Source organism: Amblyomma mixtum, chromosome 1, assembly GCF_055824585.1.
Source record: "Amblyomma mixtum isolate Tamu chromosome 1, ASM5582458v1, whole genome shotgun sequence".
NCBI classification, from domain to species: domain Eukaryota; kingdom Metazoa; phylum Arthropoda; class Arachnida; order Ixodida; family Ixodidae; genus Amblyomma; species Amblyomma mixtum.
In genome coordinates, this window is record NC_143012.1 from 228,790,104 (window position 1) to 228,816,971 (window position 26,868).

The 26,868-nt window shown below is 44.9% G+C and overlaps 1 protein-coding gene across 1 annotated transcript in view; it reads right to left on the reverse strand.

Moving 5' to 3' along the window:
- Positions 1-17,679: 17,679 nt before the first annotated feature.
- LOC149371094 (cell adhesion molecule Dscam1-like) overlaps positions 17,680-26,868 on the reverse strand; it is a 92,355-nt gene continuing 83,166 nt past the window's right edge. The window contains exons 19-27 of the mRNA XM_089579242.1: positions 25,662-25,760; positions 23,939-24,127; positions 23,136-23,429; positions 22,669-22,860; positions 21,347-21,648; positions 20,834-20,900; positions 19,953-20,103; positions 17,793-17,951; positions 17,680-17,732 (exon numbers count right to left, since the gene is read on the reverse strand). Coding sequence (XP_089435368.1) covers positions 17,942-17,951; positions 19,953-20,103; positions 20,834-20,900; positions 21,347-21,648; positions 22,669-22,860; positions 23,136-23,429; positions 23,939-24,127; positions 25,662-25,760 — 1,304 coding nt within the window. The 3' untranslated portion in view covers positions 17,680-17,732; positions 17,793-17,941. The remainder of the gene's footprint in view (positions 17,733-17,792; positions 17,952-19,952; positions 20,104-20,833; positions 20,901-21,346; positions 21,649-22,668; positions 22,861-23,135; positions 23,430-23,938; positions 24,128-25,661; positions 25,761-26,868) is intronic.

The window sequence follows — 26,868 nt, forward strand, 5'->3', positions numbered from 1 at the left end:
AATTTTGTAGCGTTGCGCGACGAACCAGCTGAACCTGTTATTTAATCTCTGATTGACTGAGTTTTAAACTTTTGAGTTTAGTCTTCGAACCTTTTTAGTGTTGAAAAAGGCAGAACGGTGGTACAAACCTGCAGGTAGCACTTCAATACGCCTGCAAATGCAAAACATTTCTAGTGTATTTGGCTAACCAGATAAGGTATAAGCATAAAATGTATTGCACGAAAGGCGTACCGCATTTTATGTCACCTCATAGATGGTGGGAGTCGCACAGTGGTGTTGGCCTTGTCCTCTGGTTGTCAATAATGCCCCTGTCATAGGCCTGTCGAGCCTCTGTCGAGTTCGGCAGCATGCATCTTCCTAGCTGTATACGCAGTTTGAGGAGCCTTCACCGTCAACCGCAGTTCTTAACGCGAAAAGGTGCTGGGCTTCCTTCTCTGCCACCTTTGGTGCATTACATGCCACTGTGTTCAGCTGCTTCCGCTTTTCGTGGTGGGAAGCGCGCAGGGTATCTCTTACTAACTACAGACATTTAATTGCACTCGCTCTTCCTTCATTGGACTTATCGACGTGCTTTGGTTCATTGGCCGTCTTCTCTCTTTTAGGTGCGAGTACATAAAGGTGCCTTTGGTGGCTTAGTCCTGGCTTTCTATCTCTACATTCAACTGCCTCTCTGAGTTCCCATGGCAGCAGCTCTGCTGGTCATAAACCTTGTTAAGACCGATACAAAAGAATGTATGATGACGAAGGCAATTCTAAACACGGGGCCACAGGGGCTACCATTTTAAATACTCTGCGTGAAAAGCGAGGCGATGGCTAAATGTTCTAATGCGCCCTAATGGGAAACAACTATGCTAGTGCTAGCGCTGGCGCTGATCCCACTGTGACGTGAAGTATTTTTCTACTCGCTAAAGTTGAGACGAAAAGCATGGCGTTCGCTCGGTTTCAAGTTTGGCTTCATAATTGCCTTCATATTAAGCCTCCACCGCGGATCTCGGACGACGTTTGTCTGGAATCGATGAGAATGGAAGCTAAAAGCACTCCATGCTTGACAGGAGTCTCCGCAGGAGTGCGCTCGTGTACTGTGACTTCTCTCTCTCTACGACGACAGCTGCTGCTCACGTGGAAGCCTAAGAAATAAAAAGGTGTCGCGAAAGAGCGCATGGGAGAAACGGCCGCCATTTGCGCGCGATCAAAACGTGTCTGTAGCTCCCTATTTATTCAGTGGAGACATTCCTCTGCAATTTCCGGCGCCAAAACCAAGAAGCATCTGCTTGGTCAAATTGCTCTTGACGCTTGCGAAGAATAGGTGGATCGGCGCTTCGTTTCGCTTAGCCTGTGCATGCGGGTGGTGTGAGGATCATGAAGCTCCTTAAGAGAGCGAAAAAGAGCAAGCTCTATGCAATAACAGCAGAGAAATTATTGAGGGCAAATGTTTATCTATTGCATACTAACAAAACACAGACATACAAATGGTACAAAAATTGAGAGATGCAAGCAAAAGCACATTAACAAAAGTTACACAAGTATACAGCAGGTAATAACAATAAATAAAGATCTGGGGGGAAAAGCAGCAATGAATATACAAAAAGTAAGGAACACACCTCTCAATCTGTTATTCGAAATTTTCAGTAGTAGGCCCAGTACCACTAATGAAAAGGAAAACACTGAGAAAGGCTCCAAGTAATAGGCATGGTACATTAGGTATTTATTTCCGGCAGGAAATTATTTAATGACCAAGAAGGATTAGACGCGGTTAAGACTGCACAAGGGTTCCCATTTCAAATCTTTGCGCCTACACATTGAAGGCAACACTGTCCAAAGCTATTGCGTGATGTGTAGAAAGGTAATTTTCCTGGTGCTACTGAGCGATTACTAGTTGTGGCTGCGTGAAATGTGTGAGAAGGAAAGGAGGAGAAGGAAAGGAGGACAAGCAAAGGAGTATTCTAAATACAAGTAGTGTAACACGGAAATCTCGATGCTTCAACACTGGCATTATTTTGTTCTTCAAAAACAAAGGACGAGAGGGCGTATTCCGGGCTTTGCAATACATTATTCTCTATGCTTCCTTCTGTATATGTAAAACAGGTTCAATGCAAATTTTGTAAGCTAACCCCTAAGATTGATACTTTAAGTTAATTGCAACTGGAAGACGCTGAAGTATAGTGTTTTATTGAGTGAATTTCGAAATTTCGCCAAGATTTAGCCAGAATAAAACATGCGCAAAGAAGTTTGCTGCGTAATTTCTTAATGAGCGATTTCCACTTCAGTGCGGCCTCTAAGTTACATCAAGGTACTGAATTGTTCCGTCTTGTTGAATGTCGTTATCTCCTATCAATATTCCGTAAGAGCCATTCTGGTATATCTTATACGGGGATGTAAACGCAACATATTTATTCTTGGCTATATTCAGTAAACTCTATTTGTCGCAAAACCATTCGTTGACATTGTGAAGTTTTGATTTTAGAATGTACGTAGCAGTTTCAGCGCACTCAGCGGTAAGCAAGAGCGAGGTATCATCAGCGTACATAATGGCAAGACTATCGCTTTAGCAACCTGGTAAGTTGTTTTGTAAAGTGTGAAAAGTATGGGCCCTAGGACTGAGTCTTCGTGAATGCCGGCAGAAACGGAACGCGATCTCAATGCATGCTCTTTAATGATGACGCACTGCCGTCGCCTGTATAAAATAACTTCGGAAAATTTGTTTGACATCACCACAACCCATATCTTTCTAGTTTCTTTGTGTCAAATATTCACAACGTTCACAAAGGACCACATTTCTGCGGCGCTGGGTGTTTCTGTGTATCCGTAACTGACGGAGTGACCTACAAGGCCAGGATTCCATCTCCTATGAAGGTGAGACCCTTGGTAACGAGCCATAAATCCACAGACGTGCGCAAAGCCGCCTTCATGTTAGGGCGAAGAGCGTGAACTTTGCCACTGCACAACTAAAGGCTCGTACTCCCTCTTTAGAGTAACCGTAATGCATGGTGTCAGGTGGGAAAAGTCATCCTGAGCCGAAGCTAAAGTATATTTAAGCGTCCCAAACAAAGGACAAACGAAAGAAGTGTAGAAAAAAAAATACGCGCAGAGATAGGGGATCTTCACTGCATTTGGACATGAAAATAAAAGAAAATTTTGGGAGGTCTTCCACTGCAAACTATTGGAACTATTCTGAAGAGGAAGCAGCCACTGCGGCAATGTTAGGGAGTGGGGGTATTTTTGACACCTGGGCAGCACTTCTAAATTTATGCTTTTGGTCCCTTTCTTAGCGTCTAATAATGGCACTGCACTAATAAATGTGAACGAGTTTCGAGCGCATATACTCTAGGAGCTTTGGCGCATTTATACAGTTACAGTATTTTTATACGAAGCAGTAACCGTTGTTATTGTTGTGGTATTCAAAATGTACTATCGAGGACAAAACTGGTATACTCCACGCGGCGGGAGCCGAAGAAACGGAAAACTGCGTTGCAACGCCATCTACAGGCGGCATCTGGGATCGAGGCAGCCAATGCGTGACCTTTATTATCAGCAGGCATGTCTCTTGGTCGTTTCAATGTTTTGTGCTTTAGCTCGCCAAAATGCTGCAGTTTTCTGTTGCTCCGGCTCCCACCACGTGGAGTATACCACTTTTGTCCCCGATAGTACATATCACAGTTTTTTTTTCTCCCATACATTTCGCACATGTCACATTCTATTGATGCAGCAGTGTAAAATTCACAAGTATTTTGGAGGACTAACGTATGATCTAACTCAGAACTGCACGGTTTGCACCACGATTCATTTTGTTAGCGTTACGAGAGCCGACTTCAAGGTTTGAACGTGAGTTTTCTATATCCCATTCACTCAGTAATTCCTGTGGTAATCACCTGCAGTGACTCATTCAACCATGTCGCGTTTAGCAAACTAACTGCAAGGACGAGAGAAACATGGCTTTCTGACGCCAGGCATTGGCATTCGTGCAAAACAAAATGTTTGAATGTTGGCTGCACTATGTCTGTGTTTTTTTCATCACGACGTAGGGCTTAGAGCAACCCGTCTTACGTAAGGAAACATTGAAGGGGAATAATGATCAACGTCTGTTCAAACTAAAGCTTTTAGTCTACGCAGGAGACTTCGAAGGCAAGCCATTCTTTTCACCTTCCAAGTTCTGTAGGAGGTGCTCAGGGAACGCAGAAATGTTATCAGTGTTCATCGCAAAAAGAAAACATCAATGCTTCTTCTCTAATCTCTAAGACCCTTGATCGCCTGTCCTGAAGTTCTGAGTGCTTCCAATCTTGGGGGCGGGTATTGTGTTGTAGATGCTCTCTTTGAAAAGATCTCGAGAAGCCCCGGCTTGACTTCTGTCCTGTCCAATCTCTTGAAAACCCGACAATTTCCATCTTTCTGGTATTTCTGGTTCTGGCATTTCTAGGTGCTTTTTCGTATGTTGTGCGCAGACTCCTAATACTTTTCTGTTGCAACGAAAAAAATATGCAAGGGTCAAGAAAATGAAAGAGACTTATATTTAGTTATTCTAAATTGCCGTGCAGAGAAAAAAGCATACATTTTCTCTATGGAGCAAAAAAAAATCGGCGGCTTAAGATTTTACCGCGAGGAGAAGATTAGAAAGCGGGGTGGGGGGGAGGACAAAGAGAAAAAATATTAATATTAAATTGTCACTGGACAACTGTAAAATTTGATGTAATAAAGCTGCGGTACAGCTGAGTTTACCTCACGAGATCAATTTGTGCTTCAAATCTAAACCAAGGCTTTGCACGAGCGCCAGCGTTTTTCTCGTGAGTGCAGGTGGGTATATTCGTGGGTGGAGATGGACTGGCCGCCCCCTATCTAGGCAAGAGCGGTGGGGAGATGGCTGCCGGGTTTGGTTTCAGTAAGGCAGCTAGCTTTCCCTCTGGGTCTTTGAATTTGATTTCGCCGTCCGTTTTACGTTTGGCTGTGGCGAAGAGGCAGGTGGTGTATGACGCTTCGGTAGGATGGAGGCTTTGCAAGATGTGGCTTCGGACAGAGATCGCGAGCATTTTCGCCAAGTGCTGCGGGCAGAGCTATCCCAGTAAAGCTCCAAGAAAGCACACTCTTGCCGATAAATTAGGTGGAAGCTATTTTTTTACTGCCCCAACGATCGTCCCCAAGTGTCCACCTTTGTGCTTCTAGACTTCAAGCCGTCGTCTCATGACCACTGATGTCAGACTATCGGCTGGCTGGTGAGCACGGGATGTTATAATATGCTATAGCATGGAACCACGCTGCTAGATCATTTTTTTTGAAGACTTCATATCTCCGATAAAAAAAAATGGCTATGGCTTTTCTAAGGTTAAGCATGGATAAGCGAAAAGCTCTTGCCGCTTTTCAGCCAGCTCCCAAGCTACCACTTCTGAATCGGTGTTTCTGCGCCGTCCGACTGTTGCTTCTTCTCCTTCTATGGCGAGTGTCTGCGCCTGTTCTATGGGCAAGCGCGCCTTACATACCCCTCCTTTCAAATGCGCACGGCTGCGGCGAAAGGTCAAACGGTGGCAAGGATGGCCGCCTCTTCTATGGCCGTCGCCACCGCTCACGCATTCTCGCAAAGCCTTGCGAAAGAACCTTCTCCTCTTGGGACGGTGGCGGCGACCGCGCGGCAGCGATGAAGGGTAAAACGGTGGCGAGGAGGAGAAGCGGCGACGCTCAGACGACGGAGTCAGCGCGCGGGGGCGACGATGGCTGCGGCAGCAGCGGCCACCTGCGCTTCGCGTGACGTCGCTCGGTTTCGCGCATGCGCAGCTGCGGCTAGAACTGATCACGGCGCACGCCAGACCCAATGTTTACGAGCCTAGTGAAGCTTTTCGCTTCGACAGATACAGGGAATGTACGGGCCAATTAGAAAATAGGAATGAAAAAAGCGGCTTTACGCGCCAGTCCCAATGTACTTTGTTACAAAGTCTATCAACAGATGGCTCCATCACGCTGCGCTGTTTATTATTCTCACTGCTAATAATTATTTCGCCCTTCGCCAGACATCTTGAATGGCCCTGAGATCTTGAGATTTGTTTGAGTCTATCAAGTCACTGCGTCCAGCGGCCTTACGCGAATACCTCCGCTGCGTGCCACGGGAGCGAAGCTTCGCATTCTGGTATCTAAACAGAAGTCAATACGGTCTGTCGCGGTGGAGCAATGGTTGTGGTGCTCGGCGGCTCACCCGAAAGATGTGAATTCGATCCCAGCCACGACGGCATCATTTCGATGGCAGCGAAATGCTAGAGGCCCGTGTACTGGGAAGTGTGAGTGCACGTGAAAGAACCGGAACCTCAGTGGTGAACTATAAACCACATGCATTAGCTTTTAATACTTCTAACACATTAGACATGTGCCTAGAAAAGTCCGATTTATCAATAAGAATAAAAAACAGTCAACCTATCTGAAAGTACGTGGCGTCATCCCACCCAATTTTTTCTGAATACCTCGATTCACGAATGACAGAAAACTATCGCTAAGTGCAGGCGCTGCTTTCGAACCTATACAAACGCCCGATTTTTGGTTATAGAATGCACCTTCCCGTTCAATGAATGTAGACTTCACATAAAAAGACAACAGCTCAAGGAAACTATCTACTGAAATACCACATATTCTTATGAATTGTTCTTCATCATTGTCCGAAGTAATACAATTAAAAACAGCAGTCATTTCCTTGAGCGGAAAACAGTAGAACATATCTACCACATCTATGCTGACGGCTGTACACTAACCTGGGTTTTGCTGCTGCAAAAAGTTAACGACACATTCAGAGTTTGGAATCTTAAGAGGATCATTAATAGATAATGCTGCCAAATGCTTCTGTAAATGACCGGAAACTTCATGTTACCAGGTGCTCTTTTCCGTCACAACGGCACGGAATGGTATTCCCGTTTTATGTGTCTTAGCAGAGAAGGAAATTTAAATAGTAGATTTTTGCCTTATTCACACTGCCTTTAAGTCGTTCCAGATTTTCAAATTTTCAAGCATTTGCATACCCCTGGCTTTTACCTTCTGTGTACTGACCGAGACCGGCCAATAGTTCTTCTGCATGGCTACTATCGGCTTATCCGAAAAAAACGATTCAGTTAAGACGACAAAACATCCCTCTTTATCAGCTGTTACCATTCGCAAGTTATTCGAGACACGGAAGTTGGTCAATGACCCAAACCCCTTCCCATGTTCCACCGCCTTAGAAGTCCTGGTTAAAACCGCTGTACACTCTTCTGCGCACCTGGGTCGAAACTCGCCCGGAACCAGGTGAGAAATCGATCACGCCAGGGTCACCTTTTCTTACTTACGCAGGTGCCGGCTCAACCACCGTTTATAGATCCTTTTCAGTTTCGCATCTCCTTGCCGCGCCAACAGGGATCATGCGGCCCGCCGCCACGCCCGCCACCGCGGCGCTGCTGTCGAAGTTTGCGCCAAGGAAGTGCGCCGTCTGCTACAGACTCGTACCGCTCCGCTGTCCTCCCGCACGGCGTTTAACCGAAGACATTGCTCACGCTTCGTGGCGTCATTATCTGCGCTTCGTAAGTTAAAGGAGTTGAACTACGTGTGCGCAGAAGCAACCAGTGCTTTAGAAAAAGATGGGCATCAGTGATTACGTTTCGTCTTGGGCAGAATAGTCGCTTTCGTGCGTCTGTAGAATGCGGCGTTTCCATCGCATTGCGCTTGAACGGCGACCTTACCCCTATGTATAAATCCCATTGGTCGCGAGTAATTTTTACTCTTGAGCTTTCCAAATGCGAAATTGAGCAAGACAAGATTTAACAATAATTGAAATTGCAAAGCCTGAACGTCTGCCTCGATTTTATTAAAGATTAGAAGAACCCTCCAGTCTAGTCCCGAGGGGTTCCATAAAGCGACTTCTTAGTTTTCGAGGCACATATAGAGAGCCGCCCGATAGATATCATGCTGACAGTTTTCTGCTGCCTCTGGGAAATACTTATGGAATAAAAAAAAATCACACACACGTCTTTAGTACTTACAGAATAAAAAAAATCACCCACACGTCTTTAGTGGAGTTTCATTAGCATATTATAGTTTATTAAAACTACTCACACACTCTACCTAGACTTGTTGAAAACGCTTTCTTCAGTTTTTCACTGAGTTCGCTAATTTCTTTCTTCTTTTGCTCCCGAGCTGCAGCGGCACGAATGAGCCTCTTCCTCACAACTGGTGCTGCAAGGCACACCTGTTTCTTGAGTTTCAGTCCAGTTCTTCTTTTAAGGTCCTTCATCATTTTCGCACACTTTATACAGACTCCTTTTTCTGCCTCAGTCAGAACTCTGCACTGCTTGTGGTATACAGTTCCTCCCCTGCTAGAGGTGCAACCATGACAGGCTTGCATAGTTTGTACAACCTGCACAATTGCCTTTACATCTTCTAACGAAGTGATTGCCAAATCCATGGGCAGCGTCGGCACCAGTTTTCCGCGGGCAGATACAACATAACTCATGTCTTCGCGAACTGCGACACTCTTGAGTACTGAATATACATCTGCCTTCAATCATGCCTTGTAAAAAAACAATCTGTGATCGGTGCCAATTTTCATCTTCTAGAGCTGCCGATCTCCACTGACCAGGTAACCTCAAAGAAGCGCTCTTCTCCACCAGCTCATTAACATGCAAGCAGCTGACTAGCACGGGCTCTGGTTGCTCTCGCTCAATATCGATATCTTCTGCAGCGTCTCTCTGCGTTGCCACTGCGTTTCTTGAGACGGTTGCTCTCTTTTTCGGAGATTTTCGCCGTTTACGATTTGAGGAGAAGTACAGCCGGAGATTATGAAACAATGCAATAGCGGGGGCTAGTTGGTGCTTCATACTGATCAATTCGCGCTACAAGGAACACACATACGGAAACACAAACGGACGAAGCGCATAACTTGCTTCGTCCATTTGTGTTTCGTATGCGCTTCGTCCGTATGCGCTTCGTCCGTTTGTGTTTCCGTGTGTATGTTCCTTGTAGCGCGAATTGATCAGTATGATTATGAAATATGATATGAATTGCATCACTCCTTAGAGACCATACACCGCGCTCGATTTCAATCACTTCTTCGTTGATTACATGCTTATATGACTTCGCAATGTCCCCTTCTTGGAAGTGGGCGTCGCGCACTTTGCATGTTTTCCCCGACACCTTGTCTGCACGGGGTATCGCTCTCGACCATTTTGCAAGGAGAATTGGATCGGTCGGCGGAGAAAAGAAGCGCCTCTTCTCCGTGTTGCCCCGGTACCCGCTGGTACATCCCGGCACGAAACACGTTGGCATTTGGTTGCCAGTCCTAGCACATTCTAAAGAAGATAAACGACGCACACCACCTACCCTCTGACAGCGAAAAAATCCAAAACCTGGCGTTCTAGAACATTCGGCAGCCCACGCTACTTGCAGGTTGGGTCCACACCATGAGCGTCCGCACCCAACCACACACCGAAAGCTGCTGAAGCGTAGTGCACAAACACTCAACTCATAACGACAGTATCACTTGATAGCAAGAAAACGCGACGCAAATGCGCAGGACTACCGGAGCGTCAGAAACGTTGCTGCCCCGCAGTGTGGCTAGCTAGCGTCGAGCGTGGCGCAAACTTCGACTGCAGCGCCATCTCAGTGGCTGGGCGCAAGTTGCGGCCGCTTCGGGAGGAGCAGTTTCGAAACTAAAAAGGCTTTATAAACGGTGGGCTCAACACAGAACTTCTTACCCATCCGAAGAAGGATGTCATGCGATGATAGTGGCGTATCACTAAGTATAATCACTTTTCCTGGTTGCGGCGAGGTCCCCTTCCTTGACGGGAGATGCGGTCGTACCATGCTCCATAATAACTCTGGCACACATCAGTTGTTGTGCACTATTCACGGTACACACGAGGATGGAGAGGTAGACTTCCGCTCTGCTCACAAGCAACCCTCAGGCGGTCCTTGAAAAACCAGCCTTCGTGCCACCATTCCGAAGAAAAGATTTTACACATGCGGCCTGCATGCCCTCTGGATGGTTGCAGACCCGCGAATCACTTGAAGTACCCTTCGGCGTCCTTTTTCGCGCTGTTATTTATTGGAAAACATTTGCTTGTTGCGAGTTTGTCCGCACATGAAAAAAATGAAAAGCACTTATCGCTTTGTTTCAATGCACTCGCTATTTCTAGCAAGTCATCATTCTGCAGTAGCTTCTCGTGGCACGTTTTCAGCCCCTGGTCATGCAGTATCAGCCTCTGTCGCACTTCATCAGTTAGCACCCCATCCGTGCACAGCGAGGAGGCTTCTGCAGTGAGCATCTGTAGCCACGGGCAGGCACAACACACCGGCAAAACTTAGACACGCTACCGTGGAGAACTGCGTTGCTGCGTCGGATAGTTGAGATCGCGTTTAATGAAGTCGCCGGCTTGTGAGGAACAAGGAATCTGGGAAGGCCGGAAGCCCCGTGACCGGAAATTGAAAACCCAAACTGCTCTGCGCATTGGCCGTGCCGTAAAGTCGCATCTGGGCTTGTCGTCAAAGTCGCGGGCCTGCCGACATTTACGACCAGGTTGGTAGCAAACGTTGCGTACTTTATGCTCATTGCAAATTAAGTCTAAATAAGCTGACTACGTTTTTTTTTCGCTGATGCTTACGATCCGTACCAACGATCCGTACGTAGCGCACGCAGTCTGAACGCCGCTTAACACGCCACCAGCCAGCAGTGGCAAGTGGCATGGGAAGAGCCGCTCTCTTATTTCGCATTATCAACTATCATATCTATAGCAACCAGCCGGCGGCAGCGCCGGGCCGTGCCAAACCAGGCAAGCAGTCGGGACAAATGACCGGCATTTATTCAACAGCTTGCATTTTCATAGCGAAGAAAAAGGAGAAGGAAAGAAAAGGGTTTGTCGAGTGGCGCGCGTGGTCTACGGCGCAAATGATAGCTGAGCGATAGGAGGCACACGTGACCCTGACGGCACAGTTCGCAGCACAGTTCGCCGCAATATTTGTCTGCCAGTTTTTTGCTTCACGCATCCTTCTAACATTTCCGTGCTCTGTTCTGAATAAATGTACCGTAGTGGAACCCAGAAACGATACCACTGCAATGTGGCAGGACAAAGACATCCTTGTAAGTGCCCCTTTGAAGAAGCATTTGCCATCGCAGGGCAGTGGTGCATCGTTTAAGCGATGCGCCACTGCCCTGCGATGGCAAATGCTGTCATCGGGGGGGTTTGTGAAACCCAGGTTGCTATGCCCCACGCACAATCCATCTTCTGATATTCATTAGCTGCACATAAATAAAATGCATTCGAAAAATGTACATTTACCACTAGGTTTGCTCAAAAGTGTAGGTTATTAAATTTTATTAACTTATAATCTATAATGTAGATAGACACGTGCACAGATCAAAGAGAACGAAACAAGGACGGAGAGGGGAAACGGGAAGAATACACTAGAATAAAAGCAGGAAAGAGTCATCAAAAACTTATGCTGTTAATGCTATTGCCGGATGTGATTGGTGGCGCTAGTGAGAACCAGAGGGCTCCTACAAAGCAGTGCTTTTTTTTTGAGCTCATCCCGTACAAAACCTTCCACCTGTCACGGATGACAGATGGGCTTCGGACAAACGAACATGGTCTGTAGACATGATTTATAGTTCAAAAGCGCAACGGCACCACGCCAAAATTAAATAGAAGTGACGAGACAGCGCTGTGTATCGTCTCTTCTCCTCCTGAGGCTTCGTGCGATTGCGCTGTTGCTTTACAAATCATGTCTGACTGACGTGCCCACCAAATCATGCTGTATACATTACGAGCTCACCGCACATTTTAGTGGATACATCGCTTGACATGCCTTCAGTCACATGTTTTTAATATCATTTTGGCTTTGTTGCAGCTTTTAAGTGCTACTTTGGTGCAAATTTTCTACTTACGTTTTCGTTTTATGCTTTTCATCTAATTTTTCATATCTCCTTCTAAATATGGTTCAGCATATCATAAATTGTACTCTATGACAATTTTTTTAATTACGCGCTGATTATAAGATCACCTACGAGCATTTTATACTATTTCGATGTTGTGCTTCAACATGTATTGCGTATCTCTCTTTCGTATTTTCTGGTCGTTTAGGTTTATTATTCTGTTCTTTTTTCATGTGTTCATTCCCTTCACCAGTGCAGGGTAGCCAACCGGAAACCTTTCTGGTTAACATCCCTGCCTTTCCCCCTCTGTATATCTCTCTCTCTCTCTCATGTCTTCATGTAATTTTGCTGTGCACTGCATTTTTCGTTTCATTTCGTTCGACTTATTGTTTTAGAAATTGTTACAAACTTGAAGGTATTTCGAATAAATAAATAGATCACTTCCCTCCAGCCAGTGAGAGTTCTCCAATGTGATGATGTCACTTGCGATTTGCTGACGCCAATACTGGGCTGGTGGCTTCCCACCCCTCCCTCCAGCCAATGCCATTTTTCTGCTCTTTACAAATTTTCCGCACTTTAAATTCCTTTCCCAGCATTGGGTATCAGTGGTGAGCTTAAAATTTTGCCGATTTATGAAGTTTTCTTTTTTTTTTTGTAGCATGTTCATTTCGTACAGCTCTGTTTTGACTACGGTAAATGAGGCCCAACTTCACTCTCGCTCTCATAACTAAATATTTGGCTGGTTGGGTTATGGCGTCGTCGGCGCAGCTAGCCCTCGTCAGTGATGTTATCAAAACTCTTATCGGGGAATTTAAGGGTAACTGTAGCCCCTCAACACCCTCAAACTTTAAAATAGCCAGTACTTGGTCAAGCACCTTAATTCTAGTGGCTTAAAAATGACTATTAAAACAGAATGCTTCAAAACTATTCACTTAGCTTTTATTCTCACCTGTAATACATACCTGTAGGCATCCTTGCCATCGCTTGCTCCATAGGAAAAAAAGATATGCACACGCGCAAGCATTTTGTAGTACTGTTTTCAAGTGATAATAAACACTGACACTAACAAGAATTTGTATTGTAAGAGCATTTTCATCAGTCAATGCATTTATTTTCAATTGATACATCACAGTAAGGAAACGAAAGGGCCAGCATCGTGGTGTAAAACTTTTATTTGCCATCGTAGCTCAGTAGAAAATAACTATTACATTTCTCTCATTCTCAAACATGATTCTGTCAAACATGAAAGAATAAGGTGTGTCAAACGTAAGCAGAAGATGATTGTGCTTGGCAGCATTGAACGACCTGGAAACTCCACAATTCCTGACGGCTGTTGTCAGCTGTCGGATTCACTTGACAGACAGCGTTTTCTCACATCACTGGAAGCCTGCAACTGCACATTCACCAGAAAAAAAGGAACCAAAACGTTATTATCGCGCAAGCAAGACACCAGGTGGCTCACAAATATCTACATGCTATAGAGTGCCTGATGACTAAATGTATACTGTTTATATTTGTAGATATTAGCTCGTATTCACTCATTGCTCGCAATTACTTGTATGTGGTGCTCTTCAGTCACCACCAAGGTACACGCCTGCGGCCGCGCAAGCGTGTGTATTTAAAGTATTTTAAGGCTTATATTTAAGGTATTTTTGGAAATCCGGATCCAGTTTCACGGTGCCATCATAATCGCTGTGCGATATGCATGAGAAAAAAAAACAATAATAAAGATGCAATAATAATGTTTTATATTGAAACGTGACAAAACAGCATCATAAAAAAATCTAGGAGGTTACTATAAGGACAGGGTTAGGGCGCGTTCTTATGCTTCTGAAGTGCAGAGTTCTGGGAAATGCACTCGAAACGATGGCGCTCTGTAGTAGGACACAACTGAAGAATGCAGCGACAGATGCCCCTCAAAGGAGACCCTCCAACAAATGGCGTAGACCGAATTTAATGAGGCCGCGGTCAATACGATTAAGCCGTCGTATTTCCCTTCTATCTGCCACACACTGGGATTTCACGCTGGCAGGGACAAAGGGATTGGCTAACGGGGAGAGGGGAAGAATCGTTCGAGGGGTAGAATCGGTCGACGCCAGTCTGAAGGGGTACTGTAAAATATTTATTTAGTGGCGAAACATTAGGTGTAGTATTCTCTTAGGCCTATTTAAAATGAGTCTTTGAACTGGCACGGATAAGTACGTAACCTAAGTACACATTGATTACAAGACGAAAAAAAAAATCCTTCTCCTCGACCCAATTCCCGCTAAGGGGAGACAAGCACGAGAAAGTTTTGAGGGCTTTCTATTCCTCATTCAACAATGGCGCTGCCGGAATATAATGATAACCGAAGACACAGCGAACGTTAATAAATTGATTAGTAGGTCCTGCACTCCTTGGGATGAAGTCATGCTAATTTCAATGAGCGATGTCTCTACACCTACTTACAACACAGCAGCGTTCTTTCGCGTGCACAAATACATCGGTTCACATAATAAGTAATAACATATTGACTGCGTTTTTTAAAACAACTGCACAGTCTCTAGGGGCCTTGAAATGAAATATTTAGACCTGCCGTTAGAAGTGCTCAGAGTCATAATATATGATCAGCGACACTACTGTTTTCGCCCCTTTTATATACACTTGACATAAGCTTCCAGAGGCCTTAAGCAGCCAATCCTTTGCGCACTATCCACTGCTAAATCATTGCATGTTACCTATACTCTCTGAAAGTTCAGGAAGACAAAGACGATATATTTACCGACAAATAATTCTATCGGTTTCTTTAACTGCAGTTTTTGTTATACAGGGAATTCTTTACTATGTGCGAAAAAGTTGCTATGCTACAATCAGATTGTTGGTTGCCCTAAATGCAAAAAGAAAACGAAAGATATAATTGGTAACGAATTGGAATCGTAAAACTGATTGTGACTGAGTGGTTTTGTGATTGCTTAAATTCTTGATTATTAGACAAATGAGTCGAATAATAAATTATTTAAATAACTTGCGGGCCGATTGATTGATTGATTGATTGATTGATTGATTGATTGATTGATTGATTGATTGATTGATTGATTGATTGATTGATTGATTGATTGATTCAATATTTGAGGAAGGAAGTGCGCAACAAGACCAATCAACAATCTCTTAGGTTCGACAAAGGTAGTGTCAACGAAACTGTGCTAGAGAAATAAATGACAGAGTAGTTTCCTCAACTAAAATACGCTTTGCTCTGGTCTCAGTATTGCATTTTAACGAAGACCCTATGAAATAACGCACCTGAGGACTCGTGAAACAGTGATGACATGTAAATCAATGTAGTTCTCAAAGTTATGCAAATTGATTAGCAACGCATTAGGTAGGAACACAAGTGAGTAAAAATACAGTGGCGCTCTGTGTAATGCTGTATGGAATACAATGCATGGAACAAGGCTCCATAATGAAACGGGCAAATGCCCAATCGCACCTGTTAAGCCTTCTTCTTACCCACTGGCTGCATGCATCTTTGGAGTCCCTGGTAGGCCGTGGATGCCGTCTACTTACCGCGAGCACTTTTGTTTCTTGATTTTGCGAGTTTCTTTTTGTCAGTTTTGCTTTTACTGCCTTATGTACCAAGAGAAATTTACCGGCGCACGTTGCTTGCTTTCTAGCTTCGCATTTAATGAACCCGTTCAATTCTGAATCACAGCATTTTTGCGCTCAAGTTAGCGCGACTAATCTAATTAAAAAGAAAGGAAATCTATAAAATACTAATTAAAAGATTTTACCAAGCGCCCTATTTTGCGCCCATGCATTGCGAAAGCAGTATTCGGAAAATTGAGCGGTGTAAAATATAACACCGTTTTTAAAACGCCTGCTTTTCTTTTTCGGTTCAAAATACTGAAGGCACGTGGCGGCTGCGCTTTTTCAAAGCATCTAGCTTTGGACTTTCACGCCTGCATTTTGAGTACATTTCTTTTCGAACCATTTCATTTATTTCACAAACGACCACCATGAAGGATGTGACGTGAAAAAAAAAACATGCCTTGAAGATATGTTTTTAAGAACAGTGCACTCACTAGACGCGTCTTTATTCCGCTTAAAACCTCGAGGCTCCGCAACAGACATGGAGGTTTGAAGCAGAATGAAACAGAAAAAAAAAAAGAGGCGTCGTAGCACAGTGACAGCGTCCCCGCTTCCCACACCGGCGGCATGGGCTCGATTCCCGCCTATATCCTAATTTTCTTTTCTTAAGATTGACAATCTGAGCGGCGCCATGGTTGCCATGGTACTGGTTATCATGGTAACGGCGCATGCGCAGTTGTTGCCTGTGCCAGGCACCGCGAAATGTGCTCCTGCTACATTATAGTAGCTTTCGCTACAATATAGGTAAAACTTCGAACCCATGAACTCTTGCACAGCAAGCACCAGCAAGGAATAAAGTATGTATACCTTCATGATGCAGAAGCTTGTTGACAGTGTGCCCTTGGGCTCCGAGGTTATTTCAGAGATGGTCCAACTAAGCCTTGAAAATGGAAATAAAGTGATTACAAAGACAACTGCGTACTCTGTGAAATACTTCGTTGGCGTCCATAAAAAAACGCAAATTATTAGGGTGCCCCATGACCGATGCCGCCTTTAACAATTTTTCTCAATTGCACAATACGAGCTCACAGCAAAAATGATACGATATCGATCGTTTCAAGTTTCTGCCATTGGCAGCCACTCCATTTTTTTTCGCCCTCCGTCTGTGTCCGATTGCTATTCTGCACGGAAACCCAGCTTTTGCCAGTATTACAAGGCACCGGTAAGCGAGCAAGCGACAGGAAGTGCTGACGTTACATGGACGGCTGCTCAATGGCAGCATAATAATAATAATAAACACCTTTATTTTCAGAGAACAGAATACAATTTTAAGACAAGTCTGCCCAAGCCATAAAGGCTTGTAGGGCAGTACTCGGCAATCGATGAAAGACATATATTAAACAATAGGTGTTACAAAGCAAGCAAGCAATAATAAGGGACATAATAAAACAAAACAGATCGCCCTCTGCCCTTGGCCTGTGTGCGCCTCAAAAAAACCTAGAGCTATATGCCGAGATCATCCCCTAGATAAGCTATGATCACCTAATATGTTATCCCCTAACACTCGACTGGCAGCTCTGCGCCTATTAAACTAAGGCGGTTGTTTGCAGTCAGTGCCTGAACAAAATTGTACGCCTTTGCGAAGCTGGGATTGGTTTGGGCTCTGTTGTCGTAAATTTCTCAAATCCCCAACTCGTAATGACACCGAACAGCGCACGGCCGAACTTTTATTCGGCCTCCATAGAAATGCAGCTGCCGCCGCTAGGATTCCTTACTCGACGTCACACTCCTGGTTAGATGCCGCGAGATATTGATCCACTACAATGCACATTTCTGTCCCGCGGAAATTGAGACCGCAACTCCCGCCTCACTTATATATGCGGAACAAGGCGCTAATTAGCAAAAAAGAAAGAAATGTACAAAAATCTCGAAGAGAACTTTGCGAAGCAAGTTTTCACATTGCATATTGATATTTCTAGTGTAAACAAAAGTATTGGCGAAATGATGGTCAGCTCTAGCTTTAGGCTGAGCTTCAGTCATTTCTTTTGAGCAGTAGCGTCCGCTGTATCCGCGCGTGAGCGTTCTACTTGATGTGAGTGTTCAGCTCTTTACAGCCATAAATGCAATTCGCGGTCTGCCGTTCGTGCAATGCCATCCTTGTAAGAGAGCGCACCTTCAGCATGATGTAATCAAAGTGCTTTCAATAACAAAACAAACGTTTTCTATAAACGTATTGAAATTTATTATGAGGTGGAAGACATTACCTTTTCACTCCGAAGCATTTTCCAGCAAGCCGGTAGGACACCTGCAACAAAAAATTGTATATTTAATAACGACTTCATTTCTAAGAAAAGGCGTCTTTTACGGGAATTTTCCGCATCACGGTGCCCAGGGTAGTTCGCGTCCTGTTCTTCGTGAGCATACCGGCCCGGCTCTTGTTCTGTCCACGTCTCAGTTTCCTGGCAAGAATTTCAGGCCGGTTTTGCGCTGCGCCAGGTCTTCCTGAGGCGGTCGTCATACTTCCCTGTAAAAGAAAAGGCGCTTAATAGCTTACAGCAAGACACATCGTAACCGCTTTGCTATGAGGGCAGCAGTTATCTGAATACAATTGTTATTTATCGCTGCCTATGGGATGCGCCAGGACGAACACTTATTCTGGGGCAATCCAAAGGGGCTTAAGCTATGCTAATACGTGCCCGGAGATTTTGAACACCGTTTCTGTGCCTCCTTCTAAAGCCACTCAGTTATGACATCTCATCTCTTCTAGAACCATTGTTGGATGACGAATTGCAGAAGGGATTTTGCATTCCTGCCTAACGACTGGAGGTTTATTATTACGGTCCAAGCCTGTTTCACACAATATCCAGGAGGCGTTAATGAGCTTGTGTATGGACTAGAATGGCTTTTATGGCCTGCACAGCAATGGGGCGTGTTTCTTTCTTTTTGATATCTTCTCAAAGTTACTAATAAGCTGTATATTTTAGAAGAGCTTAATACGCTTTGCCCCGCCGCGTTGGCTATGTAGTTAGAGCGCTCGGCTACTGATCCACATGCCGGGTCTAGTCAAAGCCGGGAGGCCGCGTTTCGATGGAGGCCCACCTCTAAAACAATTTTAGAACATGTTGAAGAACCCGAGGTCGTCTATTAGAAATCCGGAGCCCTCCACTACGGCATTCCTCATAGCCCGTCTGCCACTGCGGGGCGTTCAACATCAAAACTCTTCAATTTATTTTTTATTTAAATCCAAATTTGAGGAAAATTTGAAGTATATCGAAGGGAATAAGCAAGGAAGCACCAGACTGGACATCATACTTTACAATAATGGAATATAAGGATGAGGCCATACTTCAGAGCTGCATAAAACGGCAAAATATCAACAGTTTCTGCATTTTTTAACAGCTCACTGGGCATCTAGCACAGTCTTTTTCCTATATTCAAGCGCACAATATCCTTTTGAGGCACTGAGCCCACATTTTTGGACGCGACCTGCGACCTGTCAAATGCCTCGTATCAAAGCGCTTATGCACGAAAACCCTCCACTACGGCGTCTCTCATAGCCTTAGTCGCTTTGGGACGTTAAACCCTATAAACCAAACCAAACCAAAAACTAAAGTACGGATAAGGTCATTGTAGGAATGAGTCTTCCGGCCTGCATCATTACGTCTCGAATTTGCTGCTGCTCGATATTTCTCGCCTCAACACATCTGTTCGCGGTATTGTGACTGCCGCCAAATCCCTATGTCAAGAGGGCCCTGTACCTCTGTGATGTCTGTGACAGCGACTAGCGCTTACTCGTTTCGCATTTCTGAAGCGCTTTATTCCTTCTAGTTCGGAATTTAAACAAAGCTAACGATGCTCCGGAGACAAAAGCCGCGCTTAGAAGACAATGACGAAGAGAGGATGGAGCTGCCAGGCAGCGATCAATGGCCGAGGTTTTTCCTCCATAGAGCAGAGGCGCAGTGAGCGACGAAGACGGTAGCGTTTTCAGGCGCCGGCCGCCGGTCGATAGGAAGCGCCTCCCCTTTCGTGTCTTGTGCCCTTTCTTCGTCACGCATTTTTCTTCCGTTTCCTTGTGTCTGCAAACGCCAACGGGATGACGCCGCGATCTCGGGAAACGAGGTGTTAACAGCTGCCGCTGCATTCAATACGTTTCAGATCCTTTTGCATTTCCTCTTTTTGCCTCCGCTGCCCATTTTTTTAATTCCTATGTACGCTGTAAAATTTGTTTTCGTGGAGCACATCAACCCAAGTTTGAGGTATAACTGTGCACGATGGCGACATAAGAGAAGCATGATTTAAGTGCGCTTTAGAGAAAGCCAGAAATTAATGAGGACGAAGTGCGCTAGTCTGAGACGCCGCAATTAGCGTGTTGTATTCGCTGTGCACCCTGGCCAATCCCCCGCCGTGGGTATGGACCCTTCAGCCTGAGGACATCATCATCATCATCATTAGCAAGCGACAGTGAAATGGTTAAGCGGCGACGGGTCTCTCACTGGAGGCTTCCTAAATGAAAACGCAAACTTGCCTGTCTAGTCGGTCGGACTCGCCCGACTCGGACCAACGGTAAGCAGCACCAGAGGAATGGTTGACGGCTTCAGGGCAGCCGCTGTAGCCGTAGGCAGAAGTGCGGCCCTTGGCCGCCAGGCGCTGGTAGTACTGGTCTTTTTTGCACAGCTCTGCGAGAAAGAGGGCAATGGAAGTGATAAGCAATTGCCATCCCACGATTCAGGGTTACAATAAACTGCCCTTTTAAGCAGCTTAAGACAGTTGGCTACTCGAATCACTTGTAACGGCCTGTTCATTTAGTGTGACGTTAGAGAAACAGCAGTACGTCACTGATGCAAGCATGAGGAACTCTATTGTGAGTTCTTCTCCTTCTTGCACATAGAACTGGTTATAGCTTTTTCGATTGATGTTTATATATCAATCAGTATTATTACTATTAAACACGGGCAGCCTGTAAAAGACATTCCGGGAAATATCTGTTCTGAAAGCATAGCGGCAAGTTCGAGGGACGAGTAGGCGGGCGGACAACTAAAATATCGGACACGATTTGCTGGCTGTCTGGCTTGAATGAACTGGACTTTTTAGCTTTTCTAGTTTTTTGAATAACAGACCGACTAGACCTTATGGCTAGTAGCGAGAAAAACGGCGATCTTTAAAAATATCCTTCTTGGCACAATGATGGGCAGGACAATTCTTTTTTTTATGTAGTGACTCTTTTCCCGTACGTAAAAGAACAAGAACCTAAAAATGTTTTTTCATCCTTACACGCGCCATCTCTTTGTCCGCACTGTGAGGGCTACTTTTACAACATAGATCGTTGTCAAGAGCCAGCAAATTTTCAGAAATCGCACAGTAAGTGCCCACTGACACGATAAGGGCCCAATCGATAAGCGCACTTACCTATGTGGTTTTGTAGCTTATCGTTGCACAATGCGTTCTTGATATCACTCTTAAATCCTCGTGATCTCTAAAAAAGGGTGAGAAAAAAAGAAGGGACGCATTGAAATGGGTTGCTATTTTCAAACTGATTTTTTTCACTGCTTTTGGTATAACTGACTCTGACAATACAGATTGAAAGCAATAAATATTCGCATGTAGCTGAAAATAGCAGAAACCGGAATGATACATCTTTGTGGTGAGACAAACCCTTTATCCAATCCAAATATTTCCAATCTAATTATATGTTTATTTTGAAAGTGTGTGTTTGTTCCTGAATGAGTGAATCACGGTTATTGCGTATATAATTAATTAATGTCACTCAATCCTATCTTCTACCTCCTCTGTTCTACTTATACTCACATGCACGCACCACGTACAGAGTCTTTAGACGGACACCGGTCAATTTTCGCCATTATGACTTACCTAATTCTTTCGTATTAAGAAACAAAGTGGCCAAAGCAGGGCACCTCTCACCGAGTTTTCCCTCGGGTGCTGTGGCACGTCGTATGCGTGCTCGACCATCCTTGCAGACGCGTACGGGGACATGGAGGGGTCTGTAGCGCCCACGGCGCGAGCGCACGGGTCGTCTTCGTCACCACAGCCGCTGCCCCGCCGGGAGATGTCAGGCAGCTTGGACGACGCGTAGGGCGACGGGTAGTACTCGCGGCTGCCGGCGTCACCGCCATCTCCGCCGCCCCCACCGAAAGTTCCGCGAGCTTTCTCCAGCTCGGACATGGCGAACGAATCCATCTTGAGGTCCTCACAGATGCGCACTCCTGGATGGAGGAGAGGAAATCAAAATACACAGTCTTTTCCTGGCATGCAGAGCGAGAAGATCATTCTATATCCTTATTTAATGTAATCTTTATTTACCCAGATATGCCAGGACGTTATAAATCCAACCGAAGCAATGGCTGGTGGCTTGATGCATATCTGTTTGTTTTTTAGGACTATAAGAACTGCTAGAACCACCCAGAGATCCCGCAGTTTTTTTGCAGTCAGTTTTACATCTGTTGCACTTGTTTGAGAAAACAGGCAAGGAGTTAAGGATATATTAAGGCCACGGCAAAAGGAGGCAGCAAAAAATAAGACGAACTACCCTCACATTTTCTCCCTTTAGGCTGTTGTGACGTGAGTAATCTTTCTGCATAAGCTACCCAAACGAGGCGTCATTTGCCCTCACGTGGAGTCTGCAAAGAAGGATAGGTTTCCGGTGCATGACATTCGAAACTATTAAGTAGGTGACACTAACACGAAGCGCTGAATTTGTGCCGAATCCGAAAGCAGCGTTGGGTGCTTTGATCACACTTAAGAAAGGGAGGATTTCACCATTTTTTTATCATTCAGAGTGGAAGCATCTGAGGTGTCGTTGCAGTCGAGAGATCCACTGCGAGTGCTTGTTTTGTGACTCGATATTGCCATGGACGTTTCAGTTAGTCTTTTTCGACTAAAGTAGCCGTGGATTAACACGCAGATGCAGGGCACCATGCTTCCGTTTAACGCGGTATTACTCAGAGCAAATAAAATGCACTTTCTCCGTGAATGTTCTCCCCGAACGTGGCTTTGGGGTGCAGTTATTTTTCTTACGGTCATTCGCATTGTTTCACACAACGGCGAGCTCTTGTGCGATATCACCAGTGCTGAAACACGTCCAGATAGTAACCGTTAGGCTAATTGCTCCCCCCGCTGTATACCGATGCGCGAACAACTGATAATGTTGTCGCGGGTCTATTTACAAAGAAAAATATTGCTAGGTAAACTGGAATTTCTCCAGCTGCAAAGTGTATGCGTTTCACCTTCGTAGGTACTGATGGCCGACGGAGGCGATCCGGAGGACCTCCTTCTGCAGACGAGCACCATGATGGCCACAGTCACGGCCATGAGGACGATGATGGAGCAGCAGACAGGCACGATGATTGAGAGGCTGCGGTACCGATGAGCACTGCTTTCGCGTCCGGCCTCTGATATCTTGTCCGGCTCAAGCGGATCTGAAACCAAAACATTTAAATCCTGAGCTTCAAAAAATCCGCCCTTCATTCAACAGGGTTTAGTCCCGTAGCAAAGCTATACTTTTGTCTACTTCGGCCATTCCAGGAAGAATTTTAAATATTTTTACACTGTATTTTGTGGCTGTGTGCTTTGGAGTCTCATTTATGTCTTTTGTCTTGGTTCCTCTGTCAGTACGGAAATTTTCCATGCGCTGTCTCCAGCATGCGCTAGTAAATAAAACAGCGAAATTGGCGGCATGAAATGCTGTACTTACTGCCGGCGAGCGTGAGAGTGGCAGCGGTGTACTCAGCCTTGGTTGAGCCAGCGCTGTTGTAGGCAACCACAAGCAGCTGGTACCAGGTGCCAGGCACCAGGTCGGCGACCAGCACCACGTCCCTGTCCGGCAGCACTCGCGACGAGAGCAGCGTCCAGTCGGCCTCATCGCGTGGCCGGTACTGGACGAAGAAGTGACTGATGGGGCAGCCGCCGTCTCGCCACGCGGCGAGCACAAGGCCTAGGCTCGTCACGTTGGGCAACACGGCCGCCTTCGGGGAAGGAGCCTGGGGCGCTGTGAACCCAAACGAAAGGCGGCGGTGATGTGAGGGAAGGTGATAAAAATTCGTGGCAATAGAAATCATCTGGTTATGAAATTCCGGTGGTACAGACCGGGCCTGATGATATGTTCGCTTGTTTACTTAAAAGTGAGGAAAGTTATTTAAAAAACACGTGCATGTTTCTGAGCAAGAATAAGAAAACGATAACATTATTTCTTAGACTGATTGCTATTTCGAGAAGGTAAATTTTATCATAATAGAAAAAGTCATAATCTGCCAATAATATGTATTAAACAAGAATAATGCATGGTCAGTTATATACAAATGGTTTCAAAATAAATATAACGTCTGATTCTTCATGTGGCAAGCCATATCGCACAATAGACGATAGTTAAGTGTTTAGTTCTTTTTAAATCATTCGCTAACGCTACACCTGGCACTTAACATCAACAGCATATGGCCGATAAGGTGAAGAATAATATTCCAGAGCAAAGTAGAAAGCTAGGAGCTACTGAAGACGTACCTGTGCCCTCGGTCTTGACCTGCAGGAGCTCTTCGGGCTCGCTTCGTCCGTGCCGGTTATAGCTGAGCACAGACAAAGAATAGGCGGTGCCGCACTGCAGTCCTTCAAACAGGTAGCTTCGCTTGTCGGGACCCAGTGATACCTCACTCCACTCGGCACCCTCGTGTATGCGGTAGCGAGCTACGTAACCTGCATCGTGGACAAAAGCAAACGAACAAAATGTAAATTGCGGTGTTTAGCGACACGAAGCTACACATTGGCTATGATGGATGTCGGTATGGAAAGCTTCAAGTATATTTAGGCGGGTTGGGCTTTTATAACTTGAGCTGACATTGCGAAGCACAAAGGGTCTTTTTTATTTCGCTGCCATCGAAATAAGGCGGCGTGTCCTCGCTCGAACACGCTACATTGGGACAGCAGTAGAACGCCAATAGCCATTGATCCACTGTGGTGGATCAGCAGGGCAGAGCAGCCATAGCGTTTGCGCGGTAAACAAAAAGTATCTTGCAAATTAGGTGCAATAATATATAAATGCCAAGCTTTCCCCAGGCATCAGCAACTACTGCCATCTGTTGACCGCCAGCGGCAAACACCTCGCCAATAAATGGAGATATCTTAAGCTTGTAATTTTGTGAAAATCAGAGGGTCCTGAGAGATTCTGCCTGAAAAGAGAGATTATCATGACCGACTCTTCCGCCCCGCTGCGAAATAAGATCAATAAATTATTTCCTACGTTCAAACCAGTTATTGCCGATAGCAATATACACTTATTGGGATGAATGGAAGACCGAAATTCGGTACTCGGCACGTAGTGGAAGCCGTGTAAACTAAAAGGGCCTGTCAAATTTATATAGGCTTGAGGAGAACACAGTGTTTAGCAAGCTAACATTGACAGACACTGCGGGAAATTTACGCATCATCAAATTTAAGAGGCTTGCCGTTTGAATTTCGCTTCTGGAGTTTAGTTTTCCAGTTAAAATTCTTTCTCTGAGCGAACGCGGAAACCTTCGTCTTGCAGCAAGTGATGTCGCGAGTTGCCTATTAACCGGACATATATACACAGGTTCACTTATTACTTTTGATAAACTGAGGTGGCACACGTATACAGAAGAAGCTGTATGATATTTAAGGTTCGAGAAAGGATACGGCGACAGGAACCGGGAAGGGATGATGAAGGACGGAAAGCCACAGCCACAATCGGACGAAGCCAAAAATGCTCAGAAGTGAATAGGTGCTGAAACATATAATGAATTCAGACACTGATCTCAAGATGAAAATCGTGCATTATTTTATAGCCTCGTTAATCGTTCTGCAGGATGTTACCGGTACGTTGAGATACCCTAAAAACAAAAAATCCAGGTTGTTCTTCCGCTTGACATAATTACATGGACTCGATCGTTCATTTCAGCTGCTTTGCGAATGTTTACACATATATTTGTAAAAAAGACAAAGTTTCTCTTGACCAAAGAGGCACTTCTTAATGCATTGATCAAATAGATAAGTTATTTGTTCGTCGCCCTTTGTTAACTCTGTTCTACCGCGCGTAGGAACACTGGGAAAACCAAGCGAATTTAGGTCAGCGTCTTGGTGTAAATCACAGTATAGGAAGTTCGTACAAATACAAAATAAAAAAAAATTATTGAGCGTCCTTTGCCACGCGACCACCAGAAACTTCTTGGTTCTGGTTTCGTTAATCTACATGCAACCGCAATGCTAAGCTTACCTTCGACGACTTCTATTCCCTCCTCCTGTGGTGTCCACGTGAGTTCAATGGAGTCCGTCGTCCTAGTTGTCACAGTGACCACCGGAGGGGGAGGCGGGTCTGCAGACACGAGCAAAGTGGTAGCTGACTACTCTCAAACTGTACAGCTGGCTCGCATATATACTAAGGGAAAACCCAATGCTATGAGGTATTCCCGGCGCATTTATCAGCTATTTAATTTGGCATATTGAGTAAGAGCTACGCTGCATGGGGTTCTGGGAAAGTATGTCTTGAACATAATGCAATTAGATAAGTAAGAAAGTGGCGCTTGAAAATATGTGACCATGATTGAACAAGCCTATGATTTTAGGAAACAAGCTTGAGAAGGAGTATTTCCAGAGTAAGCGACAATCTAGCACTTTTTTGCAGAAAATAACGAGGTATTATGCTTAGCAAAGCGGTGGGTGCCGAGGAAAATGGTTTGTTTGTTTGTTTAGCGTTGCTATGCGGAAAAGTCTGGGCCATCAGCAACTTCCAGTGAGCGGTTTCAGCGAAACGAATGAGTACGTGCAGGTGTTACTGCTACTTACAGAAAGCTTTAAGGAATAACATACCAATGTGACAATCAAAACATCAGCATATCTATGTTTTCTGTTGATTTGCATATGCACTTCCAGCATTTATTGTAATTTGTTCGCCATAACTGCACCATATACTTGTGAAACTCTTTTAGAGCACGAATGACTACTGTCGATATTTACACACCTGGCTTCTTACACGTGCCCAACATTTTCGAAAAAAGTGTTTGAAAACTGGAAAATTGTTACACACTGTTATGGAAATATTGAAGGTAATGGAATATTTTTGTTATAAATTGCAAAATCATTCTTTTAAAATGTGTCCATCGATCGCAACGAACAGCTAAGACTGCCATAGAAAAGCTATACGAAATGCTTTCGACGATAGCGAAAATATTAATAGAAAAAAAACAATACTGCCATCCGGAGTTTATGGGGTTTTTGGGAGCTTAGCGTCCCAAAGCGACTAAGGCTATGAGGGACGCCGCAGGGAAGGGCTCCGGAAATTTCGATTGCCTGGGTTTCTTTACTGTGCCCCGACATCGCACAGTACATGGACCTCTAGAATTTTGCCTCCATCAAAATTCGGTGGGTTATCTGCGGATATATTTATTCGTGCAGTGAAATTTTACATTATATGACACAATATG